We start from the raw sequence: 20,229 nt of genomic DNA on the forward strand, positions 1-20,229 counted from the left end.
TTCAGCAGCCGCTATCAAGCCCCCTCGCCCGCCTCAAGCCTCGATCCCCTTCTCTCCCTCTCACAACACTCCGCGTAAGACTAGCCCAGCCTTCCCAGCCCCAGCATTCCCAGCCCTGCCACCAGTTTTCCCACTTCCGCCCGGTGCGTGAGGCCAGGGGCGGTGCAGGGAAGCGTTGACGACGGCGTGGGCCGTGACGTCACCGCGCCCTGACGTCAAGCCGGCGGGTGACACGGTCGTCCGGGAGATCGGGAAAGCCGTTTCACACCCGTTGTAGTCAAAGTCGAGGTGAGAGACGATGGTTTTCCTCAGCCTGGGATGACCCAGTCTGCCGAAATGCAGTTACGGAGTGGAGGCGTGCTCGCACCCGGGGAGAGGGCCAGAAAGCTGAGCCGCGGCGCCCGAACGAGGGCGCGAGGCTTTGGGCCTGGACTCCGCCGCCACGCTCCTCTGCGGCCCCTTCGTGGTCTCTGCCAGCCGGCGGAGCCAAGGCTCGGTCCCCCTTCCTCCCAGTCCCGGAGTACGTGCGGCTCTGCCTCCTAACCCCCGCACTCTCCTCCTCACGGCAGCTCCAGGGGGACCGGGGTTAGAAAGGGACAAATTTGAAGGCCGTTACAGCAGTTTTGTCTGGCCTTGGGGTTGGTTTCTGTGTGGAAGATCCCGCCGCTTCAGGGAAGTCTTAGGACATGAACTCCCGTCTTCTGCCCCTGACCTGCTAGTTGTGGGTGATTCACCCCAAGGGAATGATTCTTTACGTAAGGCTTGAAAGCTGAACGTCAGTTAATGGCCTAATGTGACACTAGTGTGAGAAAGGGAATTGGAAATGAACAAGGACGTGTCTGCATTTAAAGAAGTCTTTTCAGGGCCGGGCGTGGTGGCTCCAGCCTGTAATCCCAGCACTTTGGGAGGCCGAGGCGGATGGATCACGAGGTCGAGAGATCGAGACCATACTGGTCAACATGGTGAAACCCCGTCCCTACTAAAAATACAAAAAAGAAGCTGGGCGTGGTGGCGCTTGCCTGTAATCCCAGCTACTCAGGAGGCTGAGGCAGGAGAATTGCTTGAACCCAGGAGGCGGAGGTTGCGGTGAGCTGAGATCGCGCCATTGCACTCCAGCCTGGGTAACAAGAGCGAAACTCCGTCTCAAAAAAAAAAAAAAAAAAGTCTTTTCGGTGATCTTGTTAGAGAGCAGGTTCACAAACACGCACGTAGCTGCAGCTACATCATTGCACTTCTTACCAAAGGGCAGTCCATGCACATGCACAATGAGAAAGAATTAAAGGGACTTGTTTGATAACACACTCAAAACTAAGACTGAATTTTAAAACACGAATTTTTCCTGTTGCCTTCTTTTTCTTGAGAAACTTGGTGTTTGTGAATGCTTCCTCTATTTAATATGTATGCAAATATTTTTAAAGACCTAGGAGTGCTTTTCTTGAGGGGCTGGAAGCCATTTCTTTTACAATGTAAACATCAAAGAAGATAGGGCCCCAATCTCCTTGTCACTTTGGAAGTTTAACGTAGGTGCATTATTCCTAATTGTAAACACCTGCTTTGTTATAGAGCTATGCATTAGGAGGAAAACCGTTAGCTAACACAGGTGGTTACCCCAGTTACCAAGTGAATTAAAGAGGAAATATAAAAGAATGTATAGAACACTATATTAAGTCCTCTTATGTGAGGACTAGTTACCAATTTTCTTGAGAATGTGTGTGTAACGGATGGTGTCTCCTTGACTGTATAAAGAAAAGGGAGATTTCCTTCTTTCTTTGTAACCTCATTAGTAGATTAGCTATGATGTTCATCAAAGTCTAGTTAAATGTCTCATTACTAATAAAATTGTCTTTCTGCATTGTGGAGCATTTTCTGAGTTGGCAGGATATCTTCTTTTTAATTTTCTCCCAAAATCAGAACCTGCCAGTTCCTCACCTTCTTATGGTGAGGCCATCAAGTTGGAATAGATTCACACACGATGAAGACACTAAACAAAAACTGTTCTACTGGTGCTTTGTTTATATTGTCATTTAGATCTGTGCTCTCAGATAATTTTATGGGTGAAACTTTAAAAGATGTTTGCCTGGTAATTTTTTGGAAAATTCTACTCCCAATAGAGTTGAAGTTACTATTTTATTTTACTGATGGCAATTCCACTGATAAATGACGGAAATGAGAATGATGAGCCTTCTGGGCTCTTGCCGCATGATTATCATGGTCTGCTAAACATAAGATTACGTTTGAGCCTATGTTGACATGGTTAATGGTACCTCCGTTGCAGACCTCAGTTAACTTTACCACACATGTCATATTATGTTTTATGCGGGGAGACATAAAGCTCATTAGTTTTTGGTTTTAAACAGCAACTCACTGAAATGAGTCTTGGTGTTAACACAGGGGACGAGGAATCTCCTCTTCTACAAGTGGTTGCACCATTTTAAAAAATAATGCCACTATAGGACTTTTTGTCAACTATAGTTTTCCTGCTACCTTGCTGTATGGCCGGGGTTGCTGTCTCTGATAAAGTACTTGGCTTCTCCAGTCTCTCTTGTCAAAATCTTGCCCTTACTAAATGCAAAAAGCCTCAGGAAGCCTTCACTAACTCCTAACTCCCGTCTGAACCATAAGATGTTTTTCTTTCTCGATCGTCATAGTCATGTGGCAAGAGACTGCTCTTGTCCTTAACTCATGGTCCTCAAACCTTCTCTGCTATGGAATTGTGCATGTGTTGTCTGACTCGGCTGCCACTGCCTTCCCCCTTCCCCTGACTCCTTAGATACGTATAAACAGCCTTCACTCATGAAACTAGACTGTTTCCATATTTGGGAAGGATTAAAAAAAGGAACCCAAAATGCTCCTCCATTTATCCTCTGTGGCTTTATGAAAGTAGTGACTGACTTTTTACATTGAATGGTTTTTATTAGAAAAATAAAATCTGTTAAAAGTAAAACATCTGCATAAAATTAAGTAAATGTCCATCTTAGATAAAATTGGCACTTGGCTTCTTCTGTTTTGATCACTTTTCTGTTCAATGCCTGCATATCATATTTAATCTGGTAACTCTAAATGTTCTTTTTCTGTATTTCATTATTTAATCCAGCATTCATGCCACGATTGCTTTTTTCATCTGCTGAACTAAAATACTATGTTTTATACTTTTTCTAGTGGCATTTCAGAAAAAATCCTTTTAAAAATATCCCAAAATAAATATGTATTTAAAATTTTAGTTATTATATATTTGAAAAATAGTAGTAAATCACAACAAAAATTACTATTAAACTTTAAAGTTCTGACAAGAGAAAAGATTTCCAACTTAGCAGTCTCTATAGTTCTCTCCTCTTTTATTGGCCCAATAACTAATGGAGAAAACCCTAATTGTACCTTCTAACATTGAGCTGATGAAATAAGCATCTATTGAAACAGTTATCCCCATTCATCCCCAAATACTCCTAAGAATTTATAAAGCATCTGAATTTGAATGTTCTCTACATATTTCTATTCTGACTGTTGCCATCAATGTTCTTAGATTTTTTTTTTTCCTTCAAAGCTCTCTCACTATATTTGGGGAAATTATGGATCGTCAAACTCCCATGCATGCTTTGCCTGAAGAAATCCAGAAGGTATGATATGTTGTGTTGCTACAGCCTAACAGTGGGAGCATTTAGCAGTTAGATAACTCTAAAACCTAGAGGAGTGAATTCATTAATTTTGGTCGTAGGATCTGAATGAATTGGTGGAGTGGGAGAGGTAACAATTATAATCATAATGAGCATAATTGTAGAATTCTATTCTGTACAAAGAATTTTGCTGATATGGAAGAAGACATGTATCTAATTCCAGTACAATATTTAACCAGGTGGTTGTGAAGCCCTAGTGAAAAGAAGGGCCATGTGTAAGTTTTTATGGTGCTAGATTTCTAAGCCTCTATTATAGTTTCACCTATGTTACACACATGTCAGAAATGTTCATGTGCGTAAGTTTTTAGGGTGCTGAATTTCTAAGCCTCTATTACAATTTCATCTACGTTAATTCTCAATACTTACTCTGTGCCAAGCACTGTTTTAAACCCTTTTTTATGCAGTTGACCATTGAACAACATGGGATTAAATTGTGTGGGTCCACTTATATGTGGGTTTTAAAAATAAATATATTGGAAAATGTTTTGAAGATTTGCAGTGGTTTGAAAAAATTCACAGATGAACTAAGTAGCCTGCAAATGTTGAAAAAATTAAGAAAAAGTCATGTCATGAATGCATAAAATGTATGTAGATACTAGTCTTATCATTTATTTCCGTAAAATATGCATAAATCTATTACAAAAAGCTAAAATTTATCAAAACTTATGCACACAGACACTTAACAGTCTACATGGTGCTATTTGCAGTCAAGATATGTAAATAAACATAATGATGCAGTATTAAATTGTAACTGCATAAAATTAACTATAGTATATACTAATGTAATAATTTTGTAGCCACCTCCTGTTGTTTTTGCAGTGAGCTCAAGTGTTGTGATTATCTGCTTAAAACACTGTGTGACAATCATAGCCATGTGAGCAGTTCCTCCCTTCAGGAAAAAGTGATCTTGAAGTCCTCATGTATTTTTTTTATCATGTTTAGTGCAATTTCATAAGCCTTGGATGACACCATAGGACACATTTAGCATAGCACTACTGATGCTGGAAGTACTTTCAAGAAGCAGAGAAACGTCATGACGTTACAAAGAAAAAGTTGAATTGCTTGCTATGTGTATATATGTCTGTGTGTGTGTATGTATGTATGTATGTATCTATGTATGTATGTATATATGGGGGGACAGAAATTGTGATGTTGTAGCTACAGATATGCCAACAGGTGCAAAAATCTTGTACTTTTTGTAAAATCTCTTACAATGAAAATATAGCTTTTATGTGAGTACAGAATTGCTATTCTGATTCTGTACTCAGATTATATGATTCAAGGAAAAGCAAAATCATTCCACAGAGTGAGCAGAGAGTGATGAAAAGTCTGGGATGTTAGTGTTTGGAGGCAATGTGGAGGCTGGAAATGGAGTAGGAAATCTAGGATACAGCCAGTTGTTGGAGGATCTTGGATGCTATAGGAAGGAGTTTGGATTTTAAGCCACAGAGAGAGAGAAAAAAAAGCAAAATCATTATATGGAAACTTAAAGAAAATATGAAAGATCCAAAGCTGGATAGTTTAATGCCAGCAAAGGATGGCTTGATAATTTTTGAAAGAGGCTGGGCTTAAAAATGAAGTCAAGATAACAGGAGAAGCATCTTTTGCTGATCAAGAGGCAGCAGACAAGAGGCAGCAGACAAGTTGTCACTGGAGAATAAAGGGGGTTTTGGTTTTTGTTTGTTTTTTGCAGTGAAGAAAGTTTAATTGATACGAGGCCACTATGACATGTTACAGATGGAGTTATTACTGCAATCAATCTCTGACAATTTGCAGGGTAGGGATTTTCAAGGATAGTTTGGCAGACAGGGAGCTAGGGTATGGGAGCTGCTGATTGATTGGGGATGGAGTAATAGGGGTGTAGAAAATGGTCCCTGTGTGAAACAGAGTCTAGGTGGGACATGAGTCATCAGAAATGAAAAAGCCTGAGAAAACGCCTCAAAAGGCCAATTGTAGGCTCTACAATAGTGATATTAATTACCTGAGTAATTAGGGAAGCTGCAATCCACTGGAATAATGGCTCATAGTCATTTACACCTACATCTTAGGAGAATTCAGACCCCTCTCATCCTCCTAACCTGTTGGCTTTTATTAGTTTTACAAAAATGGTTTAGTTTGTTCTCATGCTGCAGATAAAGGCATACCTGAGACTGGGTAATTTATAAAGGAAAGAGGTTTAATTGACTCACAGTTCCACATGGCTGGGGAGGCCTCATAATCATGGTGGAAGAGCAAGGAATATCTTATATGAAAGCTTGTGCAGGGGAATTTCCCTTTATAAAACCATAAGATTTCATGAGACTTACTATCATGAGAACAGCATGATAAAATGTATGTAGATACTAGTCTATTTTATCATTTACGATGATTCAGTTACCTCCCACTGGGTCCTGCCCACAATGTGGGAATTGTGGGAGCTACAGCTCAAGATGAGATTTGGGTGGGGGCACAGCCAAACCATATCAAATGACCAAGGGCAGTTTGGAGGTTAAAGGCAAGACTGAGTTAGTTAGGTTAGAATTTTCTCACTGTTATAGTTTTTGCAAAGGCAGTTTCAGTCACCCTCCTTCAGGTTTCATCATACCTTATTCTTAATCGGTGGGCTATGGAGATGGAAAAAGGTTGACAGCCACTCTAACTTCTTCCGGCTCATAGGGGCAGAGTTGGGCTGGGAGTTGCCCTCAGGACAAGAAGAGTGAAACTGTCTGTAATTGTTGATATGTATTCATGTGTACCAGATTGAGGTTCCAAGGTCTGCATAACAAAACATTGGTGCTCTTAATCCACAGATTTCATATAGCACTGAAGTGAACAGATGGATGATGAGACAAATAATGAACCCCAACAATAGGAGAGAAAGTCTTCACTTCAGGAATCCCTGTAGAACTGACCTGAAGCCTTAAGGGATGCAAGTGAATGACCCCAAGAATCAGTCAGTCAGATATGGGGTCATTAGCAGAGACACAAACACAGTGGACAAGGCTGGAATCTAATAACAGTTGTACTGTAATTTTTCCTGAAACAATTTTTCTTTCTCTAGTTCCCTATTTCTACCAAACACAAATCATAGTAGGACCAATTTATTTGCAAAATAAGTTCCAGTCCCATTATATTTGGCATGATTACTTGCATAAAATACAGCAAGAATAGTTATTTGCCACATAGGTTTCTTTAAAAAAAAAAAAATTGGCTTTGCTGGAATTTATTTCATAAGGAGTCCCGGATTAGACCTTTTAACAGCCTCTAGCCTAGCCAGGGATTCATCTGTGCCTGCAGCCACCTGTATGAATTGGGTGAAATTTCTCTCTTCTTGAGTACCCACTATAACTTGTGGTTCCTTGTCTGTCAGAAAGTGACACACTACTTACTACAGGCTAAGAGCCCTGGAAAGGACAAAGTATGAGACCAGTATTTCCAAGGGGCTGTTATCAGCTCTATAAGTCAACCTCAGTTACTCAAAGCAGCCTGAAACCATGCCATTTCCAGTCACATAATCAGTGTCTCCAGTTGTATCCTGTTGAAAAAAAAAACCAAACAATGAAAAAACCAGATTTTTTAAAAATGTTATTGCCATAAGCTAAGAATACTTAACAGTTAGTTTCAAAATTCTGGAGAAATCAAGTAGATAGAAATATGCTCCAAAGTTTGCTGATTAGAAATATGCTTCACTCAATTGTTAAAAGCTATAAACAGCTCAAAAGAAAAGAAGTTGTTTTTTTGACCCTGAAAAAAAAAGGAATCAGAAACATTTAAAGTAAATAGTCATAGATTATTTCATTATTCTCTTAGTTCAGTTCATACAGTTAATTCCTGTTCTGTTTGATCAGCTGTTCCTGAGAGTCCTAGAAGTGTTTCTTTATATATTAATGGCACAATCTTTAAAGATATCAGAAATCTGCATTCAAGAGCACCTGTCAGAGTCCCATAACTGATTATAAAATCACCTTTTGAAATGAATCGAAGTAAAAATAATTGTGAATGACAAGAGGCTTGGACCAGCTATGATTTAAGACTCAATTAACAAGGAAATTGGGTTATTTTTGTGGCATACAATTTAATATAACAATTACTATTACTGATAACATATACTAAATAATATTGGAATTACAGGAATCTTATACAATTTTGGAATACATACCAACAACACATTCATATAAATAAAAGCCAAAGAAAGCCAAATACCAATTCATACTTGACGGTGCTCACTCTGTGATTTCAGCATGCCAAATAAGCCAGATGTCTCGTTTAGACTTCAGGGGACCTAATACTGAAATAGTTAATGAAGTCTAAAGGACTGACTTTAGAACCTGAGATTTTGATTTTGGAAGATTTGTCAAATAACAAAGGTTTAGAACACTTACTGAGGCCTTGGTACCACCTCTGTTTCTCCTAAGGAATGCCAGGTTGTCAGAAATTACATTAGGTTCTCTCATGTAGGCATTGAGGATGGCAGAAAGAAGTAAATGGAGAAAAAATTCAGCCAACCAAGAAAAAAAATCATTTTTCTCAAAAAAAAAAAACAAGATCCAAGAAGAGAAAAAGCATAAAATATATGTATAGTGTGGATTAGCAACTTTTAATTAAGCCAACTTTTAACCATAGAGCTTTGTTAAATCCTTTTAACTCTTTTATTACTACACTCTGACAAACAGCCTCTAGCTTTGAAACTTTTTTCCCCTCAATGTCTTCTCCTAACTGAAGCCAGTAAGTCTGTAACTAAGCTTGTGACTTATCTATGGATGCATGTGGTATCTCCAAAGAGATGGCAAGCATTTTTACAGTATTTAGAATAGCCCCTGAGGTAGCTCAGAGAAAAGAAAATTTAAGACAGGAAATCAGAAGCTGCCCATGGAGAAGAAAAGAATTAAAAAATGACAAAACTACCACAAGTATCCAACCAGAAAGGACTCATTCTTAAAGCCAGCTGTTGAACCCAGACTGCTGCTGTAAAAGGGTAAAACCTTAGCTACTGAGCTATAGCATAGGGCAGCGGCCACTGCTCTTCCCAGAAGGAGTCTGGGACAGTCATTTTCAAGCTTGCAAAGGATTGTAACTGCTCAAGAGAATTTCCTGAAGCTACTTATGACATTATTCATCTTTTCTAAAAACGTCTTTTTTTTTAATTGTGGAGAATAAAAGATTTCTAAAATTCCTTTTAAAAAATGGTATACCTGTACTTAGTTTCAATAGTGACATAATCTGAGTCTTTTAAAAGCCAAGATGTTAATGTTCCAGGATTTTATCATATAAGCAAGAGATACTCTTAGGGAATAGAGGAGACATTTCCATGGTCCCCAAGAATTCAGAATGGAGAACTCGGAAATGGGCTTAAGATGACAAAAGCCCAGTAGAAATGGGATCTTTAAAGACAAAACTCACCCAAAGGCTTGACACACTGGGGATGAAGAATGTGCTGACTCATCTCAGATACCCGGTCCTCTCAGACTGACTGCCTGACATGAACCCCAAAATTCTTGCCTTTTGGATAGTGGAGACTGAGAGTGTCCCTCTACATGGTCATAAAGTCAACCTCCCAAGGGCAAAACAAGATGAGAGGAAAACCTCATCCAGTTTTTGTTTCAGGGACCCACAGCAAAGTTTGTAACTGACCAGCCTACAGGGCCAGCTTGAGTAGTGGGCTTATAGGGATCCTAGGCCCTTATTCTGTCCTATGGTGCCCCTCTCCATGACAGAAGACACATAAAGATAACTGAGAGGAAAGGAATCAAACAGTATGAATATCCATAGCACAAAGTACACCAGATTTGCTATAACCTCAGACTATCACACAAATCCTTTTCCCCATTAATCAGACCTTGCAAAGGAGACAGTGATTTTTACCATTGACTCAAAACAGTTTGCCCACAGGGAGGCCAGCAAATTCTTACCCTTTTGCTAGTATGCCAGGTTTCCAGGTTTGTGGAATCATAGTCAAAAGCCTCTCAGTTTTGCAAGATGTAGTCACGCTACGTGGGGGAACCAAAATGACATTTTTTATTCCAGACAGAGGAAAACACACATGACAAAACACAGACACCAGTCACCCCACTTAGCATCCAAGTATTGACCTGGCAAGGCTTAAACTTGCCTCTGTTGGCCCGTGTTGTCTTTGATCTACTCAAACTGGGGTGGGATGGCTTCCAACCTGGAGTTTCAACGGGTGATCTCTGAGCAACATGGAAGAGCAGATAGTCACCCTGAGTTAGGCCTGTTGAACTTTCTTCATGGCTCACAGAACGTGACCAACCAGACAAACTAGTAGAGTCTCCTGGACTTTCATCAGCAATTTATTTAGGGAATTCTCTCCATATACACACAATGAGATAAAGACAAACAAAAAGGCCTTCCAAACCAAGATTCCTAACCAAAAATTTCCAGGAGTAATTCTTCCAGACCTACCTCTTATTCTCTAACTGAGGAGAAATCTCTTCAAACCCAGATTCTTCCTACTATTTTGAGAGAGCCAGCTAATACCTGCAAAGGAGCCAAACTGACACGGTTGAAGGAGCAGAACCAAGAACTCCAATGGAGCCAAACCAATTGGGAGAAGGAATAAGGTGTTGGCTGTGTTTAGAATATTCATGAGACCAGTTTAAAGATGTCTTTCTAGGCAGGATGTCTTTCTCCACTGCAATTAGGCCCAAGTACTATGGGTCAACAGCACCTCACTGGCTAAGTACAGCACCAGACATGGCCTTCAGTTCCAGAGAAATAAGCAGCTGCCAGAGCTCACCTCTAGTTCCATCATACTGGTGGGGACTGACAAACTGCAGGCAGGTACCCACAAAGGCAGATACCAGACCCCCCAAATTAATAATAGCTCAATGGGTTCTTCCTGGCTGCCAGACAGATGAAATCAAGCCTCTGAGACCATGGCATTGCAGCAGAGAGAGAGTTTAATGGAAACAAGGATGACCATGCCACACACAAGATGGAGTTATTACTCAAATCAATCTCCTAAACAGGTTTTGAATGCAAACAAAAGTGCCCTATTCTGGAAAAAAAGTGACACAAAATACATTGTGGAGGAAGAGAAGTGAGCACCAGGATTTAAAGAAGGAAGGGATAGGCTAACTGTATGGTTTTGTGCAAATGTAGTCAGGTTTATGATCAGGACTGCCCTTATCTATGAAACTGCTGATCTCCAGCCTTGATGGGAAAAGATAAACATCAGCCATCATTCTTTTGATTGTACAACACAAAGGCTTGGAGAAGGAGAATGCTTTTTCTCGATTGATTCCATCAATGCTTTGTCCCTGAAGTCAGGAAGAACCTTGACATTACTCAATCGAAAGGGTTGTCAATGTTATGGAAGAGAACCCTGGTGGAATATCGTGAAAGTCTTGAAAGATTGCACCATTAAAGATGCCATCATTATTATAGAAAAAGCCATGAAAGTCACCAAGCCTAAAACGAGAGATTCCTTCTAGAGAAAACCGTCCAGATGTTGTGCATGATTTCATAGGATTTACAATGGAACCAATCAAGGAAATTATGAAAGAGATTGTGGATATGGCAAAAAGGGTGGAGGTGAAGAGTTTCAAGATACAAATCGTGGAGAAATTCAGGAGCTAATAGATAACCACACAAGAGAAGTTAGCAGAGGACAACATGGAGATGATTTTTTTCTGAATCAGTACAGGCAATGAGAAAGAAGACATAGTAGAAGCAGTGCCAGAAAACAAATTGACAATAGATAATATGGCAGAAAGGTTTCAATTATTCAAGACTGCTTCTGACTTCTTTTATAACATGAATCTTTCTATGATATGGGCACTGACACTAAAGCAAACATTAGAGTAGGATTGGCACCATATGGAAACATTTTTAGAGAAATGAAAAAGCAAAAGAGTTTGACAGATATTATGACATATTTCCTCAAAGTTACTCCAAGTGTGCCAGTCTTCTGATTCCTCATCCACTTTCTCCATTTCTGTCACGCCTGAGACAGCAACACCAACCTCTCCTCTTCTTTTTCCTCCTTAGCCTGCTCAATGTGAAGATGAGGATGAAGACATTTATGATGATCCGCTTCTATTTAATGAAGAGTAAATGTATTTTCTCTCATGATGATTTTCTAAATGACATTTTCTTTTCTCTAGCTTCCTTTTAAAATATGCATTAATTGAATGTTTATATTGTCAGCAAGGCTTCCTGTCAACAGTAGGTGATTAGTAGTTACGTTTTTGGGGAGTCAGAAGTTGTACATGGATTTTCAACTATGTGGAGGGGAGGTTGGCACCCCTATATCCATGTTGTTCAAGGGTCAACTATATATCAACTCATTTTATCTGATTGACAGTCCTTTAGTTTTTATGCTATTCTCTTCTCTTTTAGTTCACAAATGTACTCAGGACAAAGCATTTCTCCCATATTTAGCTTGGCAATCCATATATTGTTAATAGTATAATTTTTAAATCTCTCTTTGAAAAAGATTGATTTAAATCGTGAGTTATAACCTTAAACCTTAAGTATCATTAATCTTTCATGTTTTTCAGTAAATTTACAGTTAATTATTAATTAACAACCAATCTGTTACATTTTGATTAAAATTTACAGTCTACTCTTAGATATGCTTTTGTCCATTGTACATGTTCTTTTGGGCCGCCTGTTAATGTCAATCATGCCATCAATTTAACTTGATGCTTACTGTTGCTGCCTTCCCTTCAGATTGATGTAAACTGTAACCTAGCAGGAACTGGAGGAAAAGTCAATTTACATTAAAATATCTTTTTTTTTTTTTTTTGTCACCCATGCTGGAGTGCAGTGGTGCAATCTTGGCTCACTGCAATATCTGCCTCCCAGGTCAAGTGATTCCCCTGCCTCAGCCTCCCACGTAGCTGGAACTATAGGCAAGCACCACCATGCCCAGCTAATTTTTTGTATTTCGTAGAGACAGGGTTTCACCATGTTGGCCGGGATGGTCTCCATCTCCTGACCTGCTTCGGCCCCCCAGTGTATTGGGATTACAGGCATGAGCCTCTGTGCCTGGCCAAAGGATCTTTTAAGTCATTATATTCAATTATCTTCACTTTTTAAGTTAGGTATAAAATAGTAAGCACAGAGAGGGCTCAGCTATGCTGTGTTCACTTGAAAAATGGTGCTTGTATGTGTTTGAAGACATGAAATATCCTTCCTCTTGCCTTGAACTAAGTTCCTTTCTTGTACTAGCCTAGGTGTGGTAGAAATTAAAAGAAACAAAGCAAAACAAACAAAATCTACAAGAAACAATAGCTGCTCTTCAGACCGTAATCACCTCTTAGGCAGAGGAAAGATATATAATGGCATGAAAAAAAAAATAGCTCTACAAGGCAGTATATTGATTTAGTGCCATATAAGATAGTATCTGCTATGAGAATGAATAAAGTAGAAAGAGGAATCCCTGCATGGTGGGATGGCCAAAGCAGGAGCTTGATGCTGGAGGTGAAATTGGAATTTGCTCTTGAAGCCCTAGTATTTCCATAGGCAGTGGGTAATGCATCCTAGGCCAAATGAACAGAAGCTTTCTGGTGAGAAAAGCTGGCCAAGTTAGGGAATGTTTAACAACTTCGGTGTTTTGAAAACATAAAATATGTACTTATTTTGATAAGGTTTTTATGAGAGTTACAGAGTGGTCTCTCTCATGTTTGAGGTACTTTACAAGTAAATTTTTTAAAAAATACTAAAACCAAGCATTTCATAAATCTACAGTTAGAGTCTAAAGCAAGAATCACAGGCAGCGATCCAGGCAGTGCAGAGAAGTGTGGTCACCAGGAGAGGCTCAGCTGCCGAAGGTCCTGGACAAGTGTGCTAGTTGTAGACTTGGTCCTGCCCAGTGTTTAGAATGTAAAGTGCAGCTTTGTACTTTTTCAGACCTAAGTTACATACATTTATATAACAAGTAATTATTATGCCTATTATGTGCCAGTCCCTGTTTTGGGTGCTGGGACAAAATACGTATATGCATCTCAAAGCCTATGAAAGCATAGTCTCTTAGAAAAAGTATTTGTGTTATATAACATCTTACCTATATCTAGATTGTCTATAATTTAACTTAATTTCCTAGTGATTGGGCAGTGTATCTATTTAACCAGCTTGCATGTATTATTCTATAGAGAATAATATTAGACAGAAAAATGAGGGGTCCCCAAACTTTTGGCCCTTTACTGGTACCAGTCCATAGCCTGTTAGGTACTGGGCTGCACAGCAGGAGGTAAGTGGCAAGTCAGGGCGCATTACCCCTGAGCTCTGCCTTCTGTCAGATCAGCAGCATCATTAGATTCTCATAGGAGCAAGAACTGGACATTCGAGGGTTCTAGGTTGTGTGTTCGTTATGAGAATCTAACTAATGCCTGATGATCTGAGGTGGAACATTCATCCCCAAATCATCCTCATCCCGCTAGTCCATGGAAAAATTGTCTTCCATGAAACCGGTCTCTGGTGCCAAAAAGGTTGGGGACTGCTGATTAGATATATAGCTTATAGTGGAAACAGGAGTTGTTTAGATTAAAACCATCTCATTTTAAGATGAAGGAAACAAAGGCTTTTTTCATAATGGCTTAGAAATAGTTCTATTTCTTTATTAAAGAAAAAAAGGACTTGAGGTGGGTGGATCAGTGTGCAATGACAGGTCTTTCAAAGGCTTTTTCTTTCTTTCTTGTTCTGTTAACTTTTTATGTTACTTTTTATGCTGGCTTCTCTTTCTAGAGAAGTCCCTGCTGTTTCCTTCCCCCATTCCCCCCACCCTCCATGTATAGGCAAGGAAGGTCAGTGTAGAAATCAGGGAAGAGAAGGTGAGAGCCTTTCCTATTTTTTTCTTTTTGTATTTTTGCTATGTGATATGAAAATACATGGTTGATAAATTAGAATGTGAAAATGACTATGCTACACTGTATTATTAATACCAAAATGAGCAGTAAACGAAGAAGGAGAGTTGCAAAAAATGTAAAGTTAGTGGGGGAGAAGGCTAGAGAAAGTATAGAGAAGAATGATGATGATAATAAGCTACAGTTAGAGAATGCATTGCCTGATTAGAAGGCTAAGATTGTTAAACCATCTTCTCCTAGTGTCATCTCCTCAGGGAATTTTAGGGAAGAAGGAATAAGATAATCTTTGACTCTCATGTCCAGGTCTTTTTGCTTTTTTGTCACAGTTTCTGACTGGGCATAGTATACTTGCAGATTTCCATTTTCTTAAGTGACAGAAAATGTAAAGGTGGCCCGTGGGCTAGAGAGCAAAATTACATTTGGCTCCTTTTTCTACTGCTGTACTCTACAGTTTACTTCTGTATGTACTGAGACCATATCTCTAAATCTGTTCTCTCTCCAGGCTAAGCTGACTCCTGCCTGTCCCTGACCTCAGATAACCAGCAGCCTTACTAGCATTTTTGTCAAGTATTCTGAAATCAGAATACACTTGAAATTATAGTACTGTTCTAGGTTTAGGATTTTATTGCCACCATTTAAGACCAAAACAACACTTATAGATAAGCAAAGTAATACTATAATTGTGTATCTCTTCCACTCATGAATGTCAATCTGTTTTAGAGACATATGGACATTTCTTTTTAGAAAAGAGCAATGAACAATTTTCCTTTTGCTGTTTTTGCTAGGGGACATATGTGGAAATCAGAACAACAGCAACAAACTAGTAGAAAAATCAGTTAGTTTGCTGAAAGTGAACTGATCTTTTGGTTAAATGGTGACAAAATGAATACTTGTAATAGGATTTTAGCTTCAGGAAATCTTTATTACCACAGGATACAAAAGTAAAATAAAGAGACCAGAGTTGTTTATTTTGCAAAACAGAAGTAGCGAGACAAGGGCTAGAGAGTGCACTGTTCTTTCTGGGATAACAATCCCTTTCCCTAGCAGTAACAGCTCATTTTGTCCTGTTTCAGTAAAGTAATTTTAGTACTTTGGAACTTTGAAATATATTCAGAATAACAGTTTTATATTTCCAAGCACAGATTGTTATTGCCAGAAAAAATAAACTTAATTTTCCAGGTTATTTTGGGCCACTGTGGCTGGGTTCAGATCTTGTCTTGAGCTGAAGTGGAAGAAAAGGAAAAGGAAAATGGTCATAGAAATGTTAGACCTAGCATCCTAGCAAAGTTGTGGGGTGTGTGTGTGTGTGTGTGTGTGTGTGTGTTTGTGTGTGTGTGGCGGGGGGCAGTGATCATGTTTATGATGTATTTTTAAGCAATTGCAGTTTTATTAAAACCTTATGACAAAGGGAATAGGAAGCTGTATAATTTTTGGAGAGGCTATCACTCAATATTGTGAATAGTTAGCTCATTAGAAAGGTAGTTCATTAGAAAAAAACATTTTCTTCAAAATATTACTATGAATCTTGAAAAGTCTGAATTTACCAATTTGCAGTCAAAAATACTTTTGCTGACTGACCATAGAAGGACATAGAGTTTATTAAGGTGAGGTTTCCCACTGGAACAACAGGTATTGGAGGAAATATACTTTGGAAGTATGTATAGATAGACATAAGTATATCATTTATAATTTACATAGTATAAAGCCAACATTTCTGATATTACTCAGTAAAATGTCTTTATGGGTGAATCTCTGGTATTTTAGTCCCAGATTGATTTTTTTTCTATTTTTATTATTTTAAAATTAAACTTCTTATTTTGATATAATTGTAGATTCACATGCAGAGTAAGAAATAACACGAGGAAATCCAGTGTATTCATCATCTAGCTTTCTGCAGTGGTAACATCTGGCAAAACTAAAGTACGATGTCATAACCAGCATATTGACAATTGTTGCAATCAAGATACAGAACATTTTCATCACAACAAGGATTCCTCATGTTGCCCTTTTATCACCACATTCACCAATCTCTTCCCTACTTCCAGTCCATGGCCCCGACAACCATTGATCTGGTCTCCAATTATTTTATGTCAAGAATGTTATGTAAATGGAATCATGTAGTGTGTAATCTTTTGGGATTAACTTTTTTCAATCTGTAATTAGCTGGAGGTTCATTAAGTTGTATGTATCAATAGTTTATTCCTTTTTATTGCTGAATAGTATTCCATGGTATGAATGTACCAGTTTGTTTAACCGTTTATCTACCCGTTTAAGGGCATCCAGGTTTTTCCCAGTTTTCAGCAACTACATGTAAAGCTGCTATAAACATTAATTTATGTGAACATATGTTTCCATTTTCCTGGGATAAATGTCCAAGCGTTCAATTGCTAGGTTATATAGTAACTACAGGTTTATTTTTTAAAAGACAATGCTAAACTGTTTTCCAGAGTGGCTATACCAGTCTACATTTTTTACCTGCAGTATATGAGTGATCCAGTTTCTCCACATCTTTACAGAATTTGACGTTGTCAGTGATGTGTAGTGAGTGATATCTCATTGTGGTTTTAATTTGCATTTTCCTAATGGCTAATGAAATGATATGGAATATCTTTCCATGTGCTTATTTGGCATATGTGAAATGTGAAATGTCTTATGCAAAAAGGTTCTTCAAGTCTTTTTGTCCATTTTCTAATTAGATTTTTTTTGCACTGAATTTTGGAAATTCTTTGTATAATCTAGGTACTAGTAAGATATGTGGTTTTCAAATACTTTCTCCTGCTCTGTAGCTTGTCTTTTTATCCTCTTTGCAAGGTCTTTTGCAGATCAGGAGTATTTAAATTTGATGAAATTTAGGCTCTCAGATTCTCCATTTATGAATCATGCTTTTGCAATCATGCTTTTGGTATTAAATGTAAGATACCTTTTCCAGTTTAGGTCCTGAAGATTTTCTCCTCTATTTTGTTCTAAAACTATTTCTTCTATTTTTTTCTACATTTATATTTTACATATTTGTCCCTATTTGTAGAATATGTTAGGTTTAGTTAGGTTCTTTCTTTTTTAATGTATGGATATTTAATTGTACCAGCACCATTTGTTGAAAAGGCTTATCTTTCTTTCATTGAACTGTTTTTGTACCTCTGTCAAAAATCAGTTTGGTGTATTCATGGAGATCTATTTCTTGGTTTTCTGTTTTGTTTCATTGATCTATGTGTCCTTCCTTCTGCCAAAACCATACAATCTTGATTACTGTAGCAATACGGTCTGTCTTGAAATCAGGTAATGGTTCCCTCCACTTTATTCTTCTTTTTCAGAATGATTTTAGCTCTTCTAATTCCTTTGGCTTTCCATACAAATTTGAAGATAACTCTTTCTATATATAAAATGCCTTGCAGGGATTTTGATAGAAATTGGATTATACCAATTTAGGGAGAATTGATATCTTTGCTATTTTATATCTTCCAAGTTATAAACACAGTATATCTCTTCATTTATTTAGCTCTTCAATATATTTCATCAGCATTTTGTAGTTTTCAACATGCAAATCTTGTACGTATTTTGTTATATCTACCTGCGTATTTAATTTTTTGGAGCAATTGTTTTATATATATATATATATATATATATATATATATATATATTTTTTTTTTTTTTTTTGGTATTGTATTTTCTTTTTTTTTTTTTTTTGAGACGGAGTTTCACTCTTGTTACCCAGGCTGGAGTGCAATGGCGTGATCTCAGCTCACCGCAACCTCCGCCTCCTGGGTTCAGGCAATTCTCCTGCCTCAGCCTCCTGAGTAGCTGGGATTACAGGCACGCGCCGCCGTGCCCAGCTGATTTTTTGTATTTTTAGTAGAGACGGGGTTTCACCATGTTGACCAGGATGGTCTCGATCTCTTGACCTCGTGATCCACCCGCCTCAGCCTCCCAAAGTGCTGGGATTACAGGCTTGAGCCACCGCACCCGGCGGTATTGTATTTTCAATTATTTTCAATTTCAGTGTCTTGGTGCTCACTAGGTATATATAGAAATACAATTGATTGTTCTTTCTGTATCTTGAAACATTCAACCTTGCTGAACTTAATAGTTCTAGTTTTATTGTCTATTTTTTGGGATTTTCTGTGTAGATAATTATGCCATGTCAGTTAGGGAGAGTTTTGTTTCTTCCTTCTAATATGTATGCCTTTTATTTTCTCTCTTGTGTTATTGCTCTGGCTAGATATTCTAGCACTATGTCGAATAAGTGCAGTGAGGGTGAATATCCTTGCCATTTTCCTAACCTTAGGGGAAAAGCACTGAGTCTTTTACTACTAATTATGATAAAGCTATAAGGTTTTCTTGTAAGTGCACTTTACCAAATTGATTTTTAAATTGGTAATTAAGCAGGTTAACTTAATGATGAGGAAGGGTCCTAATGGCTTTATGAAGTAGTCAGGTGGTCTGTGTGACTAATTGGCTTGGAGTGTCCACTGTCCTATCTCAAAAATTTTCTCCTAATTTGAATGAAATTTACTAAACACTCATTGTTTTGATTAAAGACATCCTATTGAATGAAGAACCTCTTAAAGGATTAATACTTTATTCTGCTATCACTCTTACCTTTGTAGAGTAGTTTATTTCCTCCTTATCTAAGCACAAAAAGCATGATATGGGTGGGAGAAGGAGGCACAATTTTTTAAAATTGTTTATTTGAAACAAGGTCATCCTCTGTTGCCCAGGCTGGAGTGCAGTGGCACCATCTCTGCTCACTGAAGCCTCTGCCTCTTGGGCTCAAGTAATCCTCCCACCTCAGCCTCCCAAGTAGCTGGGACTACAGGTGCACACCACCACACCTGGGTATTTTTTTTTTCAATTTTTTGTTGGTATAAGGTCTCACCATGTTGCCCAGGCCGGTCCTGGGCTCAAGCAATCCGCCCACCTCAGCCTTTTAAAGCACTGGGATTACAGGTGTAAGCCACCATGCTTAGCCAGGAGGCACAATTTTGGAGCAGAGAATGCCACAATTGGGCAGTAGGAGGGTACTGAGTAGTTTTTCTAGTTGAAGCACAGACAGGAGCTCTGAAAAGGGTCTGAAGCCTAATTTTACCTTTTAAAAAATTTTATATTATTTTTATATTAACTCTAATTTTAAAAGTATAAACACTGCATTTTGTTTCATAATTTATTTTCAAATGGTTTGTTTAATATACTGCAATTGTTAATGTCTCCTCCAAAGTGCATCTTGTAGAATGCAAAAACATCCTGTTAATGATAGGCTTTTGTCAAGAATGACAGCCTGTCATTATTTTCCTTTCAAATGAGAAAATGATATAACACCAAGTTATAAGAATGAAGCACAAATTATATTTCACAAAAAGCAGATAACTTTTACTTCATTTGGGAACGTAATTACAGTATTTCATATTTTCTCAAGTTTCACAAAAATGCCCTAAGTAATTAGCTCATATAGACACTAATAAATTGAAAGGGTTATTACATTTTTTTCTATAGCAGCTTTGCTTACAGAACATTATTTACAATTTAATAGCATTAAAAAATTTTGTGCAATGTACTTATTTAATGTAGCTCACTTAATGATTCAGGTAAAGTCAGAAGACCACTCTTGTGGACCTCTTATTTTAAAATCTTACTGTCTTGTTTCCTGCATCATAATGAATATCATGTTTTCTCTTTCCTTGGTAAACTTCTAGAAAACCTATTCTCTAAAATGTATTGCTTCACATAAAATATATTTCAGCCTTTTCTCCCTTGACTGT

The 20,229-nt window shown here is 38.2% G+C and overlaps 1 protein-coding gene across 1 annotated transcript in view; it reads left to right on the top strand.

Moving 5' to 3' along the window:
• The first annotated feature begins 209 nt into the window (after positions 1–209).
• The window catches only part of LEKR1 (leucine, glutamate and lysine rich 1), a 213,035-nt gene continuing 193,015 nt past the window's right edge, over positions 210–20,229 (top strand). Inside the window, exons 1-2 of the mRNA XM_010335744.2 lie at positions 210–288; positions 3,542–3,614. Coding sequence (XP_010334046.2) covers positions 3,567–3,614 — 48 coding nt within the window. The 5' untranslated portion in view covers positions 210–288; positions 3,542–3,566. The remainder of the gene's footprint in view (positions 289–3,541; positions 3,615–20,229) is intronic.

Source organism: Saimiri boliviensis, chromosome 9, assembly GCF_048565385.1.
Source record: "Saimiri boliviensis isolate mSaiBol1 chromosome 9, mSaiBol1.pri, whole genome shotgun sequence".
NCBI lineage: Eukaryota > Metazoa > Chordata > Mammalia > Primates > Cebidae > Saimiri > Saimiri boliviensis.